Source organism: Salmo salar, chromosome ssa26 (genome assembly GCF_905237065.1).
Source record: "Salmo salar chromosome ssa26, Ssal_v3.1, whole genome shotgun sequence".
Classification (NCBI taxonomy): Eukaryota; Metazoa; Chordata; class Actinopteri; order Salmoniformes; family Salmonidae; genus Salmo; species Salmo salar.
Genome location: NC_059467.1, coordinates 35,046,591 through 35,070,874, shown reverse-complemented (window position 1 = coordinate 35,070,874; position 24,284 = coordinate 35,046,591). Strand labels below are relative to the sequence as shown.

At 42.6% G+C, this 24,284-nt stretch overlaps 2 protein-coding genes across 2 annotated transcripts; one reads left to right on the top strand and one right to left on the bottom strand.

Annotated features, from left to right (window-relative positions):
* Positions 1-1,113: 1,113 nt before the first annotated feature.
* Positions 1,114-19,260, top strand: LOC106587705 (ubiquitin-associated protein 1-like). The gene is made up of 6 exons (XM_045708853.1): positions 1,114-1,310; positions 4,813-4,966; positions 9,079-9,672; positions 11,234-11,446; positions 16,961-17,062; positions 17,412-19,260. Exons 2-6 carry the CDS (start codon positions 4,835-4,837, stop codon positions 17,544-17,546), a joined length of 1,176 nt encoding a protein of 391 aa, XP_045564809.1. The 5' UTR covers positions 1,114-1,310; positions 4,813-4,834; the 3' UTR covers positions 17,547-19,260.
* On the bottom strand, positions 19,202-23,278 carry LOC106587704 (kelch repeat and BTB domain-containing protein 13). The gene is made up of 2 exons (XM_014176298.2): positions 23,192-23,278; positions 19,202-22,991 (listed from the first exon to the last, which is right to left on the bottom strand). Exon 2 carries the CDS (start codon positions 21,892-21,894, stop codon positions 20,356-20,358), a length of 1,539 nt encoding a protein of 512 aa, XP_014031773.1. The 5' UTR covers positions 21,895-22,991; positions 23,192-23,278; the 3' UTR covers positions 19,202-20,355.
* Positions 23,279-24,284: the final 1,006 nt, after the last annotated feature.

Here is a 24,284-nt window from a genome sequence, read left to right as displayed (position 1 = left end):
TATACAGGGAGTACCAGTACAAGATCAATGTGGAGCTATATACAGGGAGTACCAGTACCAGATCAATGTGGAGCTATATACAGGGAGTACCAGTACCAGATCAATGTGAGGCTATATACAGGGAGTACCAGATCAATGTGAGGCTATATACAGGGAGTACCAGTACCAGATCAATGTGGAGCTATATACAGGGAGTACCAGATCAATGTGGAGCTATATACAGGGAGTACCAGTACCAGATAAATGTCAAGCTATATACAGGGAGTACCAGTACCAGATCAATGTGGAGCTATATACAGGGAGTACCAGTACCAGATAAATGTCAAGCTATATACAGGGAGTACCAGTACCAGATCAATGGGAGGCTATATACAGGGAGTACCAGATCAATGTGGAGCTATATACAGGGAGTACCAGTACCAGATAAATGTCAAGCTATATACAGGGAGTACCAGTACCAGATCAATGTGGAGCTATATACAGGGAGTACCAGTACCAGATAAATGTCAAGCTATATACAGGGAGTACCAGTACCAGATCAATGGGAGGCTATATACAGGGAGTACCAGTACCAGATCAATGTGGAGCTATATACAGGGAGTACCAGTACCAGATCAATGGGAGGCTATATACAGGGAGTACCAGTACCAGATCAATGTGGAGCTATATACAGGGAGTACCAGTACCAGATCAATGGGAGGCTATATACAGGGAGTACCAGTACCAGATCAATGTGGAGCTATATACAGGGAGTACCAGTACCAGATCAATGGGAGGCTATAAACAGGGAGTACCAGATCAATGTGCAGAGGTATTTGAGGTAGATGTGTTATGGTTTGGGGTTATATCTGTTCTATAAAATATATGTATATCTGAACTCTCTGCAATGCTCCACCCTCCTTAACATACCCTGGGGGTGGTCACAAATGGCAGCCTATTCCCTATGTAGTGCACTACTGTTGACCAGGGCCCATACCTATTCCCTATATAATGCAGTGTATAGGGAATACCAGAATAGGGTGCCATTTGGGATGTGGTGATGGTGTAATGGGAGCGGTTTTCCTTGGGTCTTTCCAGTCGACAGGTGCCTGGGTAGCAGCAGGTAAGCAGCTGAAGTCAGTGAGTTATGTCAGTAGCATAGTGATTCAGGAGGGCTAATCCTCTGTATCCTCAGACCTCACGCCCACTGCTCTTAATTACCAACAGGTTGGGAGAGGCAGCAACAACACACACGACATCAGTAACCCACGCCTGAGAGAGGAAGAACGCACTACAGAGAAGAGGGGGACTGCTCACAGAAACAAGTACAGGTACATACAAAAAAATGGACAGATTATTTGAGTAGCAAATGTTTTCTGATGATATGGATTTGGTTGAGTCTGAGTATTTACTTGATGATTTTTTATTTTATTTATTTTATTTCACCTTTATTTAACCAGGTAGGCCAGCTGAGAACAAGTTTTCATTTACAACTGCGACCTGGCAAAGATAAAGCAAAGCAGTGCGACAAAAACAACAGAGTTACACATGGAATAAACAAACGTACAGTCAATAACACAATATGAGGATAACGCCTCATGTCACGCCAACTGTTTTTTTCACATAAGGATGTTTTGATATGTTTGTGCTATCGTTTGAGTAGCAAATGCTTTTCTAGAGGTGATGATAGTTCCTCTGGTGATGATAGTTCCTCTGGTGATGATAGTTCCTCTGGAGATGATAGTTCCTCTGGAGATGATAGTTCCTCTGGAGATGATAGTTCCTCTGGAGATGATAGTTCCTCTGGTGATGATAGTTCCTCTGGTGATGATAGTTCCTCTGGTGATGATAGTTCCTCTGGAGATGATAGCTCCTCTGGTGATGATCGTTCCTCTGCTGATGATAGTTCCTCTGGTGATGATAGTTCCTCTGGAGATGATAGCTCCTCTGGTGATGATAGCTCCTCTGGTGATGATCGTTCCTCTGGTGATGATAGTTCCTCTGGTGATGATAGTTCCTCTGCTGATGATAGCTCCTCTGGAGATGATAGTTCCTCTGGTGATGATCGTTCCTCTGCTGATGATAGTTCCTCTGCTGATGATAGTTCCTCTGGAGATGATAGTTCCTCTGGTGATGATAGTTCTTCTGGTGATGATAGTTCCTCTGGTGATGATAGTTCCTCTGGTGATGATAGTTCCTCTGGTGATGATAGTTCCTCTGGAGATGATAGTTCCTCTGGTGATGATAGTTCCTCTGGTGATGATAGTTCCTCTGGTGATGATAGTTCCTCTGGAGATGATAGTTCCTCTGGAGATGATAGTTCCTCTGGTGATGATAGTTCCTCTGGTGATGATAGTTCCTCTGGTGATGATAGTTCCTCTGGAGATGATAGCTCCTCTGGTGATGATCGTTCCTCTGCTGATGATAGTTCCTCTGGTGATGATAGTTCCTCTGGAGATGATAGTTCCTCTGGTGATGATCGTTCCTCTGGTGATGATAGTTCCTCTGGTGATGATAGTTCCTCTGCTGATGATAGTTCCTCTGGAGATGATAGTTCCTCTGGTGATGATCGTTCCTCTGCTGATGATAGTTCCTCTGGTGATGATAGTTCCTCTGGAGATGATAGTTCCTCTGGTGATGATTGTTCCTCTGCTGATGATAGTTCCTCTGGTGATGATAGTTCCTCTGGAGATGATAGTTCCTCTGGTGATGATAGTTCCTCTGGTGATGATAGTTCCTCTGGTGATGATAGTTCCTCTGGTGATGATAGTTCCTCTGGTGATGATAGTTCCTCTGGAGATGATAGTTCCTCATATTACCCTTCATTGTTAGGATAGTATATAGTAGAAGTAACCACTAGTTTTCATCTTGCTTCTTTTGGGCAACTGTGACTTATTGAACCCTTGTGCATCAATCAATGTCCTGTGTATGGCACTGTTGTCTTCTGGGGATTATGACCTGTCATAGCGTTATGTGTTTGGTGCTTCTCCTCATGTGTTTCTCATATTTTTCCCTCACCTTTGCATGATGGCCATAATAGGTCTACAAGTGTTAAACAATATGGAAGGTGTTTCCCCACTCTGGGATTATCCAACAATATTTGCTGAATAGGTTATTAATTTAAAACAGGATAGATAGGCCTACTTAAAAAAACATCTTTTGAAAAACTAAACATTTCCAGTGATGCAGTTTAACTATGGAAACAGACGATTATATTGTACAATGTAAGTCTACTGTCATTGAACTTTCCATTGTCTCGCCCTTCGTGCGTTTTAAAAACAAGTTAATAAGCTTAACCGGCATCTGTCTGTTTAGGTCTCCAGCCTGGTCATTAGTCCAGCGCCATTTGAAGCTAGAAGGGCAGCCATAGAATCAAAACAAGTAGTGCTAAAATGGGTACAACCCCTCAAACCAAAGTTTGACTGCATCCTCATGGATACACTTTTAAAATGGCTGCCAGTCCACCCATTGTGGCATCATTGACTTGAATGAGGACATTCATTCTACTCATTATGGTTCTGTGGAGCAGACATTCCCATTCAAATGAACATCTCGTGGTGGGTACATCGGTGGCCATATTGGTGTACCATTAGGAATGTTGGATCAATCAAAGCTTCTCACATCCGGGCCAATATTCATAAAGCAATCTAGGATCAGGTCCCGCCTGTTCACATAGGCCTAATCTTATTCATTATGATCTTAAAGGCAAAACTGATCTTAGATCAGTACTCTATCCTGAGACGTTTTATGAATACGGGCCAAGAATTCTGCGCCACATAAAAATGCATTATTTGCAACAATGACTGTTTTCAGCTGTTTGGCCATGCCTCAAATCACACTCTTTTATATATGCCCAATAAAGTGCTCTACTTTTGACCAGAGATAAGTAGTGCACTATATAAAGAATAGGGTTATTTTCCTTTCTAGTAATTCTAATTCTACAGTAGCAGCCATACTGGGGTTGATATCAGCTGTGGTGGTGGGAGGGGCTTAGTTGTGATGATGCTTTAGCCTCCTCACAACACCTGTCTGCTTAAGGAGGGTTTACTGGAGTGTGTGTGTGTTTGCATTCTTTCTTTCGTACGGCAGTGTGTGTGCATGCATGCGTGCATGCTTGCTTTCTGCCTTGCGTGCGTGTGTTTTCCGTCCCCTTCGGCCAATAGGAGAGGAGCATCAGGTGTTGACGCCTGAGAGAGTCAGACGTGGTACCTTATAATCCTTAATCCTCTACCCCCAGACTTCCCTCTCCTAGATTGTGTAACAGAATCTACCGATATAGAAAGGAAAAAGCGTAAGAGTCTGGGATTTCTGGGAATCAAGAGGAGAATCTGTTTTGGTCTCTGATCCAATCCTGTCTAAATGTGACAGAGATACCAGGTAATTTATTTCAGGAGAGGCAATATAGCTCACTTGTCACCTTACCACTTGTCTCTCAGTACATTTACATTTTAGTCATTTATCAGACGCTCTTATCCAGAGCATTTCATTTCATGCATTTTTGTTTGTACTGTCCCCCCATGTGAATCAAACCCACAACCCTGGCGTTGCACACACCATGCTGGCGCGTTGCAAACACCATGCTCTACCAACTGAGCCACAGGGAAGACAGTACCAGACCTCAACACTGTATGCTAGTTACTGGAACAGCTGGAGTCCAGTTTACAATGATTGACAATAGTAGACTGTTGAAAACTGACATCTCTCCTTCCTCCAATCCTCCACTCTCCTCCTCTTACTTCTCTTCCTCTCCCTACTCCTCATCTCTCCCTACACCTCATCTTCCTCCTCTCTCCCTCCTCCTCTCCCTACTCCTCATCTCTCCTTCTCCCCCAGTGACCAGAAGAGTAGCAGGAGGATGTCCTGTCTGGATGAGGTTCCTTTTAAGACCCTTCTGGGATCTCTGGAGGGGCCCAGGGAAGAGGTGGAGCTGATCACTGGCCCAGACATCACTGTCCCAGACTATCTCACCATACTGCAGGAGACAGAGGTTGGTGTGTGTAAGAGATTAAGGATAGAATACACATCACCACCATTCACTTGTATCACTCCACATTATCACTAATCATTGCAAGGAGCTGTTTAGTATGATATGAACAACCCAGACCCCATGCTGTTCACTTTGACACTCTACCATTAACACCTACTTAACACCTACTTACTTCCTTAAGAAATCCTTAGGCACTGACAATTTAGACACGTACTTACTTAAGTGTGCTGCATCTATCATTGCTGGTTCTGTGACACACCTTTCTAATCTAACATTAAGCACAGGAAATATCCCTAAGGTGTGGAAAGCAGCTTTTGTTCTTCCATTACATAAGGGAGGTGTCGGTAGTGATTTGGATAACTATCGACCCATCTATAGGCTCCCTTGTCTGGCAAAGATCCTAGAATCTATAGTCAACAAACAGTTACAATCTTTTCTTTCTGCTAACAGTATTCTTAGCACCAATCAATCTGGTTTTAGATCTAAACACAGTACCACATCGGCCACTATGCTTGTTGTAAATGAAATTGCAAATGCCTTAGATGATCGAAAGCACTGTGCTGCGTTGTTTGTAGATTTGTCAAAAGCCTTTGACACTGTAGACCATGCTATCCTTTTGAGTAAGCTGTCATCTATAGGACTGGGCACTGATGCCTGCCGATGGTTTTATGACTATCTTAAAGATAGAACTCAGGCCGTCATGGTCGACGGGGTCAAGTCTGACCCCCTACAGTTACTTAAAGGGGTCCCTCAGGGTTCAATAATTGGCCCACTATTGTTCTCACTTTATATAAAAAAATGTAAAATGTAAATGTAAATATAAACAACATTGGTGATGATGTCAGATATTGTAAATTCCATTTATATGCAGATGACACAGTGATGTACTCTATTGCTCCAACAGCGGACCAAGCTTTAATGCAGTTGGAGTCTGATTTTAGGATACTACAGGGGTCTCTTTTACAGCTTAAACTTGTTTTAAACGCTAAGAAAACAAATGTCATGTTTTTCTCTAGGTCTAAACTCTCAGTTAGAAACACTTGTAATCACTAGCTTGGATGGTACTCAAATCAAACAGGTCTCTGCATATAAATACTTAGGGGTATGGTTAGATGATAGGCTTTCTTTTAAAAAACATGTTACTGAATTGGGGAAAAAGCTCAAATTCAAGATAGGGTTCCTTTACAGAAACAAGGCTTGTCTGTCCTCCGTAAATAGAAAACAAATTGTGCAGGCTTCTTTTATGTCCGTTTTAGATGATGCTGATATTATCTATATGCATGCATCGGCAAACACATTAAAACCACTGGATGCTATTTACCATTGTGCACTCAGGTTTATCACGGGTGATAGTTACAAAACTCATCACTGTATCCCATATCAACATGTGGGTTGGGCCTCTCTATCTGTGAGGCGAGAGCAACATGCTCTCTTGTTTATTTATAAAGCACTTCTTTTAAAACTACCTCCATATATATCATCATTAATTTCCACTAGATATACTAATTTTAAAACCAGATCCACAGAGTTGGGTAGGACTGCCTTCAGTTCCTTTGCACCTTATTTATGGAACAAACTGCAGATCCAACTTAAGTTAGACACTGGTGTCCCTTGCCCATTTCAAAAATGTTATGGAGGATCAATATGATGTTGTCTGTGATTGTTTCTGTTGAATTGTGTCTTTGTTTTGTATGTTTGAAATGTTCTTGTCTGTATGCCTAAAACTGTACATGTCAACATGTTTACACAGGGCACAGCCGTAAAAGAGATCCAGGTCTCAGTCTGTATTCCCTGTTAAAATAAAGATTTAAAAATAAATAAATTAAAAAAAACGTAAAATATCTCTCTGCCAGTTCTGTCAGTTCAGTGATTATGACAGGATGAGGTGAGATGTATAAAAAACTAAATCTCTAATAGGACATAGGCTTTGTGGCTATCATTTATTTATTTGTTGATGACACTAGAAAGCTTTAATGCCATTCTACACATGGTTGGAACATCAACACAGACAGAACATAACACTCAAAATACAACACAGACAGAACATAACACTCAAAATACAACACAGACAGAACATAACACTCAAAATACAACACAGACAGAACACAACACTCAAAATTCAACACAGACAGAACATAACACTCAAAATACAACACAGACAGAACATAACACTCAAAATACAACACAGACAGAACATAACACTCAAAATACAACACAGACAGAACACAACACTCAAAATACAACACAGACAGAACACAACACTCAAAATTCAACACCGACAGAACATAACACTCAAAATACAACACAGATATATAACGGGGTGTTTTAATCACGCTGTTTTCCAATGTTGTCTTTTACTGGGTAGAAGTTAAACTCATGGGAAAATGGCTGACGTCTCCTGCTCTTCTCTTAGTGTAATTAGGACTATTATGATACTGGGTGACCTTTGACCCCGTCCACTGCTACACCGCCAAACCTAAATCCCACAGTGACCACCGACATTGTCCATACAGTCAATGTTTGTGCATTTAACAGAGAAGGGAAAATATCTTGCTTCGGTTTAGTTGTCAAAACCTCGGCCAAGCTTTCTCCTTAATCGTGTTAGGGTTCGAGTAAGGTTTGTTTCCAAATTCACAGTGGCCTCAACACACAGAGTGTGTACAGTGTTCTCCCTACATAGCTTTGCAGTTTGAAGCTATAACATAGCTAAATACTGGGGCCAAAAAAACTCTGCTGGGATTTTTTTATCAATACCTTTACGACATGGCCTTTATATAATTAATAAAACATCATCAACAATGGTGGTTTCCTGGTCCCAGTTCTGTTTGTGCTATACTCACCTACTTCTATGGTCATTGGCAAGTCAGTATAAACAGATTTGGGAACAGGCTAATTTGTGGAAGTATTTGGTTGGATTTGAATTATCATTTCATAGGTATTGTCCTAAAAACAAATAGTCTATTAACTTCTGCCTTTGCAATGCATATAGTATGTACATTAGAAGGCATTGTAGACCTTAACGTTTCTCCGACTTCTCTCGAAGCCCCAATACTGCAAGTCTCTTTATTCTTCCAGCTTGTGGGAGACAGACCATGCATCCCAAATGGCACCCTATTCACTATATAGTGCACTACTTTTGATGGGAGCTCTATTGGCCCCGGTGAAGAGTATTATACTATATAGGGAACAGACAGCCACCTGCAACACATACATCATCTCCTCATTGTTAATATTACCCTGAAGCCATAGTCAGCGGTTTAGAATCTGATAAACCCAATGTGATTATTATAGGAGCCTGATGTCGAGATTTCATTTTCACCTCCTCTGATCTGGAGAGTTGAGTTTGACAGTCTCATCCATCTAAAGCCAACAGAACCTAGCTTCTGTCTCAAATGGGACCCTATTTCATATGTAGTGCAGGGAATATAAAGGGAACAGGGGTGCTATTTGGAAAGAACATCTAGTCTGGGCTGAAGCAGGCACCTTTGTATAATTCTGAAAACACACGCACAAGCACACACACGCACACACACACCTCTATAGGGATCAATTCATTCATCTTGTTAACAGAGAGAAAAGCTTCAATCTGATGTGTGGTGTCGTGGTTTTTGGCATCACATGCAAGGATATTTCCTACAGTCTGGGAAATTGATGGGAAGGCAAACAAAGCCATAAATGTAGACAAAAAGGTGGAAAATTCATAGTAAAACATTTGCTGTGTTGCGTCCTTGGCCTTATTGGATCCTTCCTTCCTCACTTCCTTCCCTTAATCACATGATATTGGAGAAGTGTGAGCCAAGTGAAAGACCAAATCGCTAAGGGAAAGCCGAGTGGGTGTTAGACATTGGCGGTGGGTGAGTCGATGAGTTGCGTGACACACCTTAACAATGTGAAGCGCTTTGAGGGAAGAAGGAAGCATTTGCTAGAATGACTGCTTACCTGATTAATTGCTTGATTGATTGTTTGATTGGTTCGCCATTTGATTGGTTGGTATTCAAAAATATGTTAGTGACATAACATGATTAAATGGTTCTCTTAAAGTACACTCCATTCATCCATCCACCCCATCAACCAACAACCACTTACCAACCCATCTTCACCTCTGTCAACAGTACATGTTCAGCTTGGAGAACTGGGTGCTCCAGGGCCTCCAGGGAGGTTACCCCAGCCAGCCCCAACCCCCCGGCCCCAGATCCCCATCCGAGGTGCTCCCCTCCAGCCCACCCTACTGGCACCTCTTCAGCAGCCCCCAGGAGAGCCGCCTGGCCAGCCGCCACAGCTCTGACTTCTGGGAGCCCAACCCCCGCCAGCGCTCCCACAGCCTGAACCCAGTTGACATGCGCACCCGGGTCAAGTTTGTCATCTCCGACTCCGAGGAGGAAGAGGAGTGCTCTTCGTCGGAGTCTGGTTCAGGGTACAGGTCGGATCAGCGTGTTCCTGGGGTGAGGAACCCACTGCAGACCTGCACCCCTAACGTCCTGAACCTACCTGGCTCTCAGAGTGGTCTGGTGACCTACCAGCGTAGGAAGAACCTCCGCCAGTACTCGCTGTCCGTTCTCGAGACCTCCAGAGAGTGTAGCCAGGGGACCCCCTGCCCCCCAGGAGGACCCAAGCCGCTGTCCTCCTCATCCCTACCCAGACACCCATTGACCAGGGCCAACACAGAGAATGTCCCCTCCATCAGACACCACAAGCCAACCCATCCGGTACGGACATGACCTCCTATTAGGAGAAATATAGTAGAGAAATGGTATTGAAGGCTCAGAATCAAATCAAATCAAATTGTAGTTGTCACATGCACCAAATACAACAGGTGTAAACCTTACAGTGAAATGTTTACTTACAAGCCCTTAACCAACAATGCAGTTTTAATAAAAAAAGTAAAAAATTATTAAAGAGCAGCAGTAAAATAACAGTTGCGAGGCTATATACAGGGGGTACCAGTACAGAGTCAATCTGTGGGGGCACCGGTTAGTCGAGGTAATTGAGGTAATATGTACATGTAGTACATGTACATAAAGTGACTATGCATAGATCAATTGGTATTGTTAGATAGTTAAAGGGATAGTTCACCAAAATGACAAAATTATATGTATTTCCTTGCCCTGAAAGCGGTCTACAATCCATACTTTGAATTGGTTTACCTAGCCACTGTCACCAACGTTAGTTAACTTCTGTAGCTGTACACCATCATGAATATCGACACACGCAAAAACCAGAGTCTCTTTGGATAAAAGTGTCCGTTTTACATTATTGTTGCCTAGTTATGGTCCAACTGAGAAGCTCAATATTATCTAGCACAGTAGACTATTCTATTCATCAATCCCCTTGTTTTATATTAGTAGGAATGGGTTCAGTTACCCCCGGGTATGCCTCTATCAATAAGTAGGAATGTTTTCCCATTTCTTAAAAGAACATTTTCTCTAGGCTGTGTAGTTCAAGGCCTCACTTCCTAGTTCCCATGTGCTGTCTTTAAAAACTAAAGCACCAAACCAGATGTCCTCAGTGGGCAGTGTGACGGTTCTCTAACTGGCTCTGCCTCGGAGCAGCATGGGCCTGGAAAAAGATGAGGGAGGTATTTAAACCCCCACACTAAGTATCAGACGTATTCTAATGCCAACCACAGCTCAACAAGCTCATGTGGGATTTGCTCAACTTGGACTCCAGATACAGTAGATATGTTGACTGGAAATATGCTAGATTGTATTTCAGATGAACTTGAAACTTTTAGATATATTTGTAAAATACATTTTTACAAAAAACAAATGAAATTCATATTTTTGTAAAGCAAATTGTATATAGTATGTTAGTTGATAGAGAAAACAGATCCTCCTGAGTATAAAGGTTTTTTCCCAATTCACATTTCTCAAATGTTTTGAGGGATGTGTGCTCTAAATATAGCTAGCGTAAAGTCTGTCCTTGGAATCGTCTCAAGTTATTATTAGTTCATCAGGATTAGCGAGTGGAATTACTCAGGGAAATGTATTTCTCAGCAAACCAGTGTTTCAAGGTTAGCCAGCCGTGTACGTTTCGGTGCTGTCATACACTATAAATGTTGCACTCATGTTGCGTGAACGTTGCCAGTTCCACGCACAGGCTGTCAGTCAGGTTGTCAATCTACAGGCAACTAGAGAGGCATTAGTCAGGCTGGGGTTTCAGGCTAACCCTCTCCCTTTATGAGGTTGGTTATCTTTCACAAACTCCCCACCTCCCCTCCCCCTCACTCTCTCTCACACTCTCTCCTCTGCTCTTCCCCCATGTGTGCAGTCCCTGAGTCCGTATTTCTGCCTGCCGGCCCTTCCCTCGGTGACCTCACGACCCCTGGGTTCCCACGCCGCGTCAGTGCTGGACTCGGTGGAGCTGCTGTCCGCGCTGAGCCCCGAGGAGAGAGAGCTGCTGCAAGCCATCACTGAAAGGGGCTATCCGCTCCGCACCGCCATCATCGCCCTGCAGAAGACCGGCCAGCAGAGCCCAGAACAGGTCCGTCTCAAAACACAGTCACAAACATTTCATAGACATGAATTTGACCAGTTTCTAGAATGAAAGTTTCTCTGACCAAGATGGCCATCATGTAGTTGTGTCGCCGGGATGCCAATGTCCATTCTAGTGCTCTGTTTAATTCTGTGGTCAGCACAACGCTATGGACATTTAGCAGAGGCTTTTATCCACAGCAATATGTGTTTTTACATGACATCATTGACACACCGCACAGAGTGATATGATGATGTAGCAGCCAATTGTGTTCGAGCCTAATAAGACATTGTCATAAAATGTAGTTGAAACAGAGCTCTCTCCGATCCTGCCAGCCACATCTTCTAGTCTCTCTCTCTGTTCTCTTTTTCAATAACAGAGGTGCATAAAGATGGCGACCCCCATGTACTTGCCACAAATCCTTGCTTTGCTAAGTTTGCCGTATTGTACATTGCGCTCCATGACTCTTTTTTAATGTTCGTCAGTAGAGTATACATGATCCCAATTTTAGCTTCAGGACGCCGGCAATTAAAAAAACGAAAAAGTAGATTGTGCTGATTTATTGGCACATTGAACCATGTCGTGCGCCGTAGTTAAAAAAAACTATCTGTGGATCGTGCTAAAAAGTCATATCTGAATTCTGCCATCTTGTCACGGTCGTCAAAAGGACTAGACCAAAGTGCAGCGTGTGTGTCGTTCCACATTTTATTTTCAGCGTGAAACTATGCGATACATACAAAATAAACTGAAAGAACAAAAACAACAAACCGTGACACAGGGGTGAAACATACACTACTCAAAAACAATCTCCCACAAACCCAGGTGGAAAACCCTACTTAACGTCTCAGGGCCACGTGGGACGCTACCGTCCCACCTGCGGGACACACTATTCAATAGCCAGTGAAATAGCATGGCGCGAAATACAAAACAGCAAAAATCTCATAATTTTATTTTCTCAAACAATCAACTATTTTACACCATTTTAAAGATAAACTTCTCGTTAATCTAACCACATTGTCCAATTTCAAAAAGGCTTTATGGCGAAAGCATAAAATTAGATTATGTTAGGACATAAACTTCACAAGAAAAACCACACAGCCATTTTCCAAGCAAGGACATGCATCACAAAAACCAAAAATACAGCTAAAATATTCACTAACCTTTGATGATCTTCATCAGATGGCACTCATAGGACTTCATGTTACACAATACATGTATGTTTTGCTCGATAAAGTTCATATTTATATCCAAAAAACCCATTTTACATTGGCGCATGATGTTCAGAAAATGTATTCCCACCAAAACCCCCGGTGAATGTGCACATCAATTTACAAAAATACTCATCATAAACGTTGATAAAACTTTACAATAGTTATTAAAAGAATTATAGATATACTTCTCTTTAATGCAACCGCTGTGTCAGATTTGAAAATAGCTTTACGGAGAAAGCACATTTTTCAATATTCTGAGTACAAAGCTCGCCATCAAAGCAAGCTATACAGATACCCGCCAAGTTCTGGGGTCAACTAAACTCAGAATTAGTATTATAAATATTCTCTTACCTTTGCTGATCTTCGTCAGAATGCACTCCCAGGACTGCTACTTCCACAAGAAATGTTCTTTTTGTTCGAAATACTCCATATTTATGTCCAAATACCTCCGTTTTGTTTGTGCGTTCAGATCACTATCCAAAGGCATAACGCGCAAGCGTAAATCCAGACACGAAAAGTCAAATAGTTACATTACCGTTTGTAGAAACATGTCAAACGTTGTTTACAATCAATCCTTAGGGTCTTTTTAACCTAAAACGTCGATAATATTCCAACCGGACAATAGCGTATTCATTCAAGAAGAAAAAGAAGGAACGGTGCGCTGGCGGGCTCGTGCATCACCAAGTCCTTTGTCCATAGGCAGTCCACTCATTGACTGAGCTCCTATTTTCTGCCCAGTAACAGGAGAAGGGTGAAACACGTTTCTAAAGGCTGTTGACAGCAAATGGAAGCCTTAGGAAGTGCAACGTGACCCCACAGACACTGTAGTTTTGATAGGGATTCAAAAGAAGAACTACAATTCTCAGATTTCCCACTTCCTGGTTGGATTTTCCTCAGGTTTTTGCCTGCCATATGAGTTCTGTTATACTCACAGACATCATTCAAACAGTTTTAGAAACTTCAGAGTGTTTTCTATCCAAATCTACTATTAATATGCAACTATTTGACTCTGGGCTTGAGTATTAGGCAGTTTACTCTGGGCACGCTTTTCATCCGAAAATGAAAATACTGCCCCCTATACCTTAAAAAGTTAAGTATGATCTCCAATTAGAGACAACGAGGACCAGCTGCCTCTAATTGGAGATCATCCCAAAGAAAACCCAACATAGAAATACAAAACTAGAACCTGACAACATAGAAATAGAAAACATAGAATAGAACAAAGAACTACAAATCTCAAATGCCCACCCAAATCACACCCTGACCTAACCAAAATAGAGAAACAAAACATCTCTCTCAGGTCAGGGCATGACACATCTTTATGCACCTTCGCCATTCAATTCAATAAGATTTATCATCATGAAATAAATAAGGAAATATTGCCAATGCACAATAGATGTATATCTTTGTCTTATTAACCTTTTAAAAATATTTTTTCAGTTATACTCAGTAAAAGTTATTTAAAGTACAAATTTGATCTCTTTGGTCTCTGGAGTCTCTCTCTCCGTCGTGTCCTCTCCTAGGCTGTTTTTCTTTTACATAACTCAAATATGTGTAATAAGATTTATCTCTCTTCAACATCTGATTTGCAACTTTTGTTTACACTATCCTTACACTTGCCTTGGATGTGGTGTGGCCAAAGCCACATTCCTGCTTCAAATTTTTGGCCAGCTATTAGCATACCATAAATACCATTGTATATAGACAAACAAAATAAGTATAGCAATTCAAAGTATACAGGCGCTTGTCATCTGAACCATATTGCACGTAATGTTGCACACTTGATTAATGCAACGATTCACAAATGAGTGGACATTTTAAAAACCTTTCATTTTTTATTTGGCTTACAGAATAAAAAGGTAATTAAGGTAATTTTTGCTGGGACATGTGGCATCAAAGCCATTGTATTTCCACCATACATTCTATGCTTTACACAGAACATGTAAAAAGGGGTATGTGTTGTAGATGTTTCCCACATTACCATCAGACTTGGCTTGGGAAAGAGACGGACTCTAATACACAACAGCAGTATGTGTCCTGGAACTAGTATGTGTAGTCAGACTAGTGTAAAGAGGCCCTTAGCTCAGGCTTAGCGGTCCTGTCTAAGTAAAGAGAGCAGATCACTAAACATCCCTAATCCTCTGCTGCTTCAACAGACTGGAGACGTGCTTCAAAGACTCCACCATATCCCTTTATCCCCTGGACGTCTCTGTGTTATTCTGTTCCAAGCCAACCAAGTCTGATATCCCTAATGCTGCATCACACCTGGGTTCACATACGATTTGAAATCTTTCAAATAGTAACAGCGTTTGCTTTAGCCTACCTGGAATGCCAGATGGGCGGGGATTGTACTTTTGTGACTATTCTATTGGTTCCATTGCACCAAGCAAACTCAATCAAGTCCAGCTAAAGTATTTGGAATAGTATGTCAACCTAGCTCTGTGCTTCATATTGTAACGGTACAATAAGTTCCGAAATGTTAAATCGCAAGGAATGTATTGCTCAAGACCCGTGTTATGAAATGTAATGTCATGTAATATTTTTAATTGTGTATACACTGTAACTGCCTTAATGTTGCTGGACCCCAGGAAAAGTAGCTGCTGCCTTGGAAGGAACTAATGGGGATCCTTAATAAATACAAATACATACAACCAAAAGCCCCAGGTTTGTGTAATTTGCTACAGTGCCACATTTCTGAGCACTGAGTCCACGTAGCCGGACATGCTGCCAGCACACTCAACTTTTCCCCATCTGACAGTGTGCATCTACCTCAGTTGGCTTTGGTGTTTAACAGCAGAGCAGAACATATGGTTTTAGCTCCCCGCAGCCCGGCTCGTATTTGATGCCATTTGCCTATGAAGAGGGAGAGAGGAGGAGGGTAAAAAAACAACGTTGTAAAAATAGATACCAGATACTCCAAAGTTTCCACAACCTGCTCAGTATTATGTGTTCTCAGCAGAGTCATATATAGTTTCAGGGGCTGCCTCTGGCTCCTCTCTCTCAGGGGCTGCCTCTGGCTCCTCTCTCTCTCTCTCTCTCTCTCTCTCTCTCAGGGGCTGCCTCTGGCTCCTCTCTCTCTCTCTCTCTCTCTCTCTCTCTCAGGGGCTGCCTCTGGCTCCTATCTCTCTCTCAGGGGCTGCCTCTGGCTCCTCTCTCTCTCCCAGGGGCTGCCTCTGGCTCCTCTCTCTCTCTCACTCAGGGGCTGCCTCTGGCTCCTCTCTCTCTCTCTCTCTCTCTCTCAGGGGCTGCCTCTGGCTCCTCTCTCTCTCTCACTCAGGGGCTGCCTCTGGCTCCTCTCTCTCTCTCTCTCTCTCTCTCAGGGGCTGCCTCTGGCTCCTCTCTCTCTCTCACTCAGGGGCTGCCTCTGGCTCCTCTCACTCTCGCAGCTGGAGAGTTACATTAACAGGGATCAACTCTTTAATCAATTACCTATTTAATCAGTGTAATCCCCTGTCCTCTCTCTCCCTCCCAGCTCAACATGTTAAAGCAGGGCCATGGGTCACGCTGCTCTCACACATATTACCTTTCACCATGCTGATCTCAGATCAGTTCTTCTCCTTTTCAGAGTGATGTCATTAGCACAAGAATGGCCTATCAGATTATTGTTATATATAATGTGTCAATGGAATCACCTAATGTGTCTTCCTCATCCTTGTGTGTGTGTGTGTGTGTGTGTGTGTGTGTGTGTGTGTGTGTGTGTGTGTGTGTGTGTGTGTGTGTGTGTGTGTGTGTGTGTGTGTGTGTGTGTGTGTGTGTGTGTGTGTGTGTGTGTGTGTGTGTGTGTGTGTGTGTGAGAGAGAGAGTGTGACCAAGTTGTCACACAGAAATATGATCTGATTTTATAATAATCTGTTAAAGATACTGCTGTGTTAGGCGTAATTGGACTGTTGCCATAATAACACACATATTGATATAGAACACCACAGAGCACAGTGGCAGATTCACAATAACCACATCAGTTAATATTCAGTTACACTGAAACATTTACCCTTTTCACACTACCAATCTGTACTGCACTGACATGGTTACACATCCACCATAGTTACTGAAGCCGTGCTGGAAAGGACAATATGAAAATCAAATATCCAAGTCAGTTGAGGTCAGTGATGGTGTGGAGCAGGTATTCTTCGAATCACCTTGTCAACCATGTTTGTGGCTGCTTTGTGTCTAATGCTCGTCTCTTGAATATATTTGGCTTTCAGACTGCTGTTGAGTGCAGAGACAGACAGTTACCCAGGCAACTGTTTACCTGCTAACTGACAGTAATGCTATTAGTCTTAGTAATCTGTGTTGTTGTGGTTGTTGTGTGCAGATCCTGCGCTATCTGGTGGCCTGTGACAGACTGTGTGAGCGGGGCTACGACGAGGCTCAGGTGGAGGAGGCCCTGGAGATGTTCCAAAACTGTGAGACTAAGGTAAACATCATAGATTATTCATTTATTTATCTTGGTATTCTCTGTTTACCTCACAGCTTTCCTCTAATGAACAACAAATCAATTTGAATTGAATTGTACTGCTGGATTTAAAGGAATAGTTCACCCAAAATACAAATGACATATTGGCTTCTTTACCTTCCGAATGCTAAAAAGTAAGCAATTGGAGACCGTGGCCAGGTAAACAAAACCAAAGCACGGAGTGTTGTCTTACCTTGTCCATAAACTGCTAAAAGGGTAAGAAAATCAACATGTCCTTTGGGTGAACTATCCCTTTAACTGTAAAAGCTGCTCTATCATCTGATGGTATCTCCTCTCTCTCTCCCCTCAGGCTGAGGAGTTTCTTCACCTGCTGGCTCAGTTCAATGAGATGGGCTTCCAGCAGAACGCTATCAAAGAGGTTCTGTTAGTCCACGAGAACCACCGCGAGAGGGCCCTGGAAGAGCTGATGATGCGTGTGGCATGACAGGGTCAATGTCTGCTCCCACGAAAAATACATTGTAGGAGACATACATGCACCAACACAAACACAGTTCCTGTTTACTTGCCTGTTTACTACAAACAATTATGTTAGCTAATGTATCATATTAAAGGGATAGTTTACTCAAACTATATTTTACTATTTGGTTCATTAGTCCACTGTTAATACAATCCCCCAAAATTGTGTATGTCATCAGTCAAGTCTTCAAGACTGAGCAATATCAGTCCAGAGCAAAAATGATGATGATGATGAGTTTTCAGTGAACTATCCCTTTTAATGATATGTCATTTGCAAATTGCAATTTGCATGTTGAAACACTGTTGATTGACTGGAGCACACTAAAACTACACATTCTAGCAAATCAGGAAATGAACAGTGGCCTTCTAGGAAAAGTAAAACTTAAACAATACAATTTACAGACAATCAATTTATTACATTGTTTTATTACATTTCAGGTTTTGACAATGTTTGATGTGATTTGCCCATTGTCAATTTTCTTTGTCAATTTCAAGTGTCACAGCATTTGTCATGTAGTATTTTGAACTTAAGTTCGATCTGTAATTAAATCAAATCCAGTAGACTATGGTTACATGCCAAATGGCACCCTATTCCCTTTATAGTGCACTACTCTTCACCAGGGCCCATAGGCTCTGTTTAAACGTAGTGCACTATATAGGGAATAGAGTACCATTTGGGATGCAGACTGTGTTACTGGTAAGTCATTATCTGTATTTGTAGGGTGTGTGTATGGGGTAAAAGATCGAAACCTGAAAGAAGCTTGTAAATGTTTTTCTATATGGCAGATTGTCTGATATGACCCACTTGAAGTTGTACATACTGTAACTTGCACTTGAAAATGTATTGAATGTATTTTGTATTCATTTGATTTGTTTTTGCCTATGATACAAAACTATTGTGTACAGATCAAATGCGTATGAGAATTGAGATTTCTGTTTTCAGATGTTACAAAAAAAAACATTTCTGATGAATCAAAATTCAATATACTTGTAATATCATACTCATGTCTCATGGTACCCACATCATATTAGGTCTTAATATATGTGGGATACACTTCCACATTTTTGCCATGCTTTCTCCGCTGACGACGGACGGACGGGCGGGGTTACCACAATACAGGTTTGTTATTTGACTATCAAAGCCACGGCAGAACTTAGATGGGAGCAGCGAAGCAAAGGGAAGAGTCGGCGTCTATTAAAGATGTGTATCTTCTGTTGATGGACCGGGAGAGCTTTAGAGGTCCTCTATATTTGGTCAAGAGAGCATTTCTTTTATCACTTTGCTATTAATGAACTTCCCTCATAGACTGTTAACAGACTGTAGACCAGTGGTGGCTGGTGGCACTTTAAATGGGGAGGACAGTCTGATAGTAATGGCTGGAACTGAATATATGGAATGGTCTTAAACACATCAAACACCAGGTTTCCATTTGTTTGATTCCATTCATTATTATGAGCCGTCCTCCCTCACCAGTCTCCACTGCTGTAGGCTAAATAATGAGGGAAAGAACCATTCTTATATCATCAAGGGAGATTTTTGCCTGTTAACTGTTGGGGAAATGAATGGTTATATAATTTGATAAGTGGAAAAATCTGCACATCATTAGCAACATTCCTCACCCATTAACACATTATTTGAACAGTGTTTTATTTGATCATTAAAAAGACAATTATTTCATATATCTTCTGCCAAAGACAATCTGTTCATTTGAATTCTCCTATCATCCTGTATTTACACAGGTGTTCCCATGGAGAATACAAATCTCTCCTTCAAGGGATACCTGTCCCGAGACGGCAGCAAACATGCACTCGTTACAGAAATGTTTTATTGTACAGCGTGAACACTGCCAGGCTTATCTTACCCTGTTCTCTAGCAACGAATGCCTTGGGGACCTGAGCCTGGGTTATAAATGGTTTGTTTGTTGTAAAAACAGGAAAGGATTTCAGTCTTTACGTACATTACTGAACATGTGTTTGGCTTTCATGGAAAGAGCTCTCTGATAGGGCTGTGTCAACTCAATGTAATGAATCACTTGATTATAGTACACTTTACTTGGATACAGAGTCAAATTACCCAGAAGGCTACTTGAGGCAACACATTTATTTTTTATTTTACCTTTATTTAACTAGGCAAGTCAGTTAAGAACAAATTCTTATTTTCAATGACGGCCTAAGAACAGAACGACAGGGGCAGAACGACAGATTTGTACCTTGTCAGCTCAGGGATTTGATCTTGCAACCTTTACGGTTACTAGTCCAACACTCTAACCACTAGGCTACGCTGCCGTTCTCAAGAACTATATGCTGCATTCATGACATGTGGAAACTAGGAAACTGATATTTCCCACTTGGAAAGTATCCAAATCAACCAATAAGTTAATTAATTTTAACTCAGAGGTTCCGAGTTTCCAACTTGTCATGAATGAAGCAAACTTTAATGTTTACAAATTACTGTTGTCTCTGACATTTACATCTTTAGCTCATTTGTTGATTTGTAGAGAGAGACCGCAAGAGTACATTCAGAACGGCACAACGCTGTGTAATATTCAGATAGAAATATGCTATGAAGAACAAACATGCCTCTCTGACATGTAGAAAAAGGAATCGTCAGCTATATTCATGACATTTCTTTCTGCAACGTTTCACGTTTGCCTACTAAAAGTGGCTTAAGTAACATACTAAACCTATTCACAAGAAGTCAGTCAAAGCATTCTAGTTCATTGTCCTGTTGTTGGATTGTCAGGAGATATTAAAAGACTAAACTTATTCACAGGAAGTCAGTCAAAGCATTGTAGCAGAGAGTCTCTGCGTCTGTGGTCGATCCGATTCCCAAACTCCAGCCCGTCCGTCAACACCTCAGTGTTTCCCACAGTCTTGGCCTTGGGCAGTCTCATGAGAAACGTGTACATGGAGCCGATTCGCCCGAAGCCCTTGGTCTCTCTCTTGGTTTTCCATCTGTACTCCTCCACGGCGAACTCCGTCGTCCTCATGCGGTTGAGGGTAAACACTGAGTCCCCTCTTACTACCGATGTGAACAGGGCTCCTTTACTGTTTGCGTATTGCCCCGGCAAGGCTGTCCACTGACCCGTAGTCAGGTTGTAGCAGTCCATCACACACATCAGGAAGTCTTCGCAGGGCCCGTTGCGCATGACATACAAATTGTCCCTGTGGCCCACCATGCAGTGGCCATAGCTCTGGTCACGGACTAGCGTGGTGACCAGGACCCATTGGTCCCTCTCAGGGACGTACTCGTGGATCTCCGTAACGCCCTTGGGTTTCCAGAGGCAGATGAAGATGCGGCTCATGGCTTTGGTGGAGGCCACGTTGGCGGCTCTGCAGGGGAGATTAGCGGCGCAGCGCCAGGTGGCCGTGGAGACACTGTACTTCTCCACCAATGCCATGGACTTCCGGTCGAACTCCCCACCGATGGCGTAGAGGCAGCCTTCGTGGCCCACTAACGTAAAGTTGTAGCGTGGCTGCTGGGGACTCGAAATAGTGGACCAGGAGTCACTCTCTGGGTCGTAGCAGAAGCCAGAGTCCACAACTTTCTTGCTGACGTCGTGGACGCCTCCTATAATGTACAGCTTGTTGTCTAGCACGGTCACACCTGCCATAGTGGTGCTTGTGTTTAAGGGTAGGTGACTCAGCACCTTCCATTCTCTATCTTCGTCATCCAGGTAGCAGACCGTCCTCTGACAGTCTTGGACCTGCTCGACGGTAGGAGAGTGGCTGCAGACTGTGACATACCGACTGGGGATGAGAGACTCAACGTACTCCACTAGGTCTTCTGGTAAGGTGCTCACAACATCCTCCTTCAGGTCCGAGTACATGTCTTTAATGAATAAAGCAGCTTGATGGGAGAGATCCCATAAACCGTAGGTCGCGGCCATGTGGTACATCAACAAGCAGTTCTCTGAGTTGATGATATTGGTCAGGTGCTTTGTCACAGACTCCACCTGTAGAAAGGTGGCACACTCTATGGCTTCCACGATCTCGTCACCACCCAGGATGGGGCGATCCCCGTCCAGGACCCGGAGCGCCAACACAAATCCCCGGGCGCTCAGTCCTTGCAGATGGACCTCATCCTGTTGGCATTCCCGCATTCCCGACTGGAAGAGAGCTCGGAAGTACTCACAGTGCTGCTCGAGTAGGGCTTTGTTCACCACAAAAACGCTCCCGTCAACTCTCACTTTCAGGCTGTCCATCCCTGAGTCCAAAGGCTTGCCGAGGGCAGGTTTGTCACTGTCGGTCCCTGAGCCAGGGCAGCTGCTTGGCTCCATCGCCTCAACTGAAGTGTTCAAACAGCACATTTGCATTTGTCAAGAGTGACGAAGTGCTGAGTCAGATCAAAATATCTCATGTCCTAGCATGACATTTTATCCATGATGATATTTCCTTTAGGTACAGTAGCAGCTAGACCGAATCCCCCCCTTTCCTTTCCTCTGTGCAGAGCAGATGCACTTGACAGGGTATCCACTGTTTGTATTGCTATTCACAGCTACGAGAATAGCAGAGGCTATAGATAGCAGTTAGGCAACGTGTGGCACAGTTATAATACATTATGGTGACATGCAGCCAGAGGGGAATCTAGTGTTGACCTGCTGGAAAGCGGAGATGGGTCAGATGGGAGCGGGTGGGCGAATGGATGGGCACAGCAGTACAGTTATGCTGATGATTTATTGGTCTTTGTCTGTGAGGCTGACAGGTTGTGCCAGCGGAAAATATCAGAACTCTTGGCCTTGGAGCGGTTGGGCAAAGGTGAGAGACAACAATAGATTGTTCCCCGAGGTCACATTTGTTATACGACACTATTATTCCAAACAGTTAAATTCTTAGTAACCTTGTCTGTTAGGGATCTGTTGCACATGACAACAGCATGCTACCAGTCCTTGTTCCAATACAGCCGTGGCACCTGTGCAAATATTTACATGCACATGGACGGATTCACCTACTGTAGTATAAATCGTTCACCCCCTATGTAAATGTTTACACACAAGGCTTCATAATTACTCCTCTCTGTCCTCCACACAAACCCCTATACAAACAGGGGCGCTCTTCCAACAGAGGCCAGAGACCACCTTTGTCACCAATGTAGAGAATGAAGAGGAAGTGGAGTTCTCATTCATTAAAGGGTAAAGGGGGAAACCAAGTCCAGTATGTCAAAAGGTACCTTTTCTTTGTTCTTTCTATTGAAATATGTCAGATTTGAATCTATTACACAAGCAATTACTTTAACATGTGCAAAGTATTAACTGTGAAGTTATGTGATTATCTGTGAAGGGAAATATGCTGCATGAAGACAACAGAATCATTCACTCACTGGATGCAATCCAACCATCTCAACTGACATAACCATTTTATTGATGTCCTTGTTTCTTGTCAATGAAGTTAGTTGGAGATGAGAAAGGCCTACCTGTCACGAAACACTTGGATAGCAGGAGGGGTGATGTCAGGCGCAGGAGACTGACGTCCGTGAAACACACGTTTAATCAAGCCTTGAAAAAATTTCGCAATAAGGCATGGTGCACAATAATACAAAAGGAGAACAGATCCAAAAATACTAAGGGACGGGACGCAGCCCGGCGCCACCTTCTGTGGACGTTGTGACACTACCTTGCCAAATCATATCTGACTGCATGTAGAATAACTATGAGACCTCACCTCAGTTCCCTTAAATGGAGTTTGGAGGTAAATCATGTGCGTAAGCACTAGCGGTTCTGGGGGGGGGCAGTGCCCCTGTGACAACAATTTTGGACCCCCTTGTGGGCCCCCTAAATGTGGAGTATGAAATCATTTTTACATAACTAATTTTTGCCATCTTTCTTTTTTTACATCCATTATTAGACAGTGGCAACGATGATGATAATGAACATGGTCTTTTGCCTGCTAATGCCTGCAATGCAGTGAAGAAAACGATATGACAACAATAACGTCTAATGTAACTGGCCCCTCTAACAGTACAACTGGCCCCAGCCAGTGTTAATGATACCGTTATAAACAATTCTATTATTTGGTTATGTTATGTTTTTTTTATTGTTAATAATATTCTGAATAATGCATGTGGGCACTGAATAAAGATCCTGTTACTTGGATCTGTTTTGGAAACTTGTGTTCCTGGGTTTTAGTCTAAAGATGTCACTGATGTTTGGGAAAGCAAGGAGTTGTAACTTCTCTGCCATCCCTGAGGGGGGACAACCTGAGGTCAATGTGGTCGTCCTTGGAGTGACGGGCTCAGGAAAATCAGGTGGCCCACCCATCTTTTTCCCTTTTCTCCTTCATATGCTATTGGATTGATTTAGTGTTTATTGTTAAAACATTAGTGATGTTTAGGTTGGTTTCATATTGTGTTCTGCCACTTAATATACACTGAGTAAACCAAACATTAGGAACTTGCCTTGATTTGTCATCCCTAGTATTTGTAGTGGAGTAGATCCCAGTTTTGTTTCAATTTTATTCTAGTTTCGATAGTCCCAGTTTTGATAGTTTGTTATTCATGAAAAGCAATCTACTTCTATCTGATATTTCATTGGAGTGTTTATATAAAAACAGGGTTCCCATGCCCCATTTGGGACACTAGATTGTACAGTGTGACAGACTGACAACAAAGAGCTTAATCTAAACAGGAAGTGAAGGATTCCCTTCTCTCTTTTCAGCATTGACTGTCAAATTTCTCACCAAGCGCTTCATCAGTGAATATGACCCCAAT

Bases quoted from the DNA above. Each gene is read 5' to 3' on its own strand.
- LOC106587705 (XM_045708853.1), top strand. From the start codon at position 4,835: ATGTCCTGTCTGGATGAGGTTCCTTTTAAGACCCTTCTGGGATCTCTG. The intron at 11,447-16,960 runs GTCCGTCTCAAA...TGTTGTGTGCAG, and splicing joins GCCAGCAGAGCCCAGAACAG to ATCCTGCGCTATCTGGTGGC. The intron at 17,063-17,411 runs GTAAACATCATA...CTCTCCCCTCAG, and splicing joins TCCAAAACTGTGAGACTAAG to GCTGAGGAGTTTCTTCACCT.
- LOC106587704 (XM_014176298.2), bottom strand. From the start codon at position 21,894: ATGCAAATGTGCTGTTTGAACACTTCAGTTGAGGCGATGGAGCCAAGC.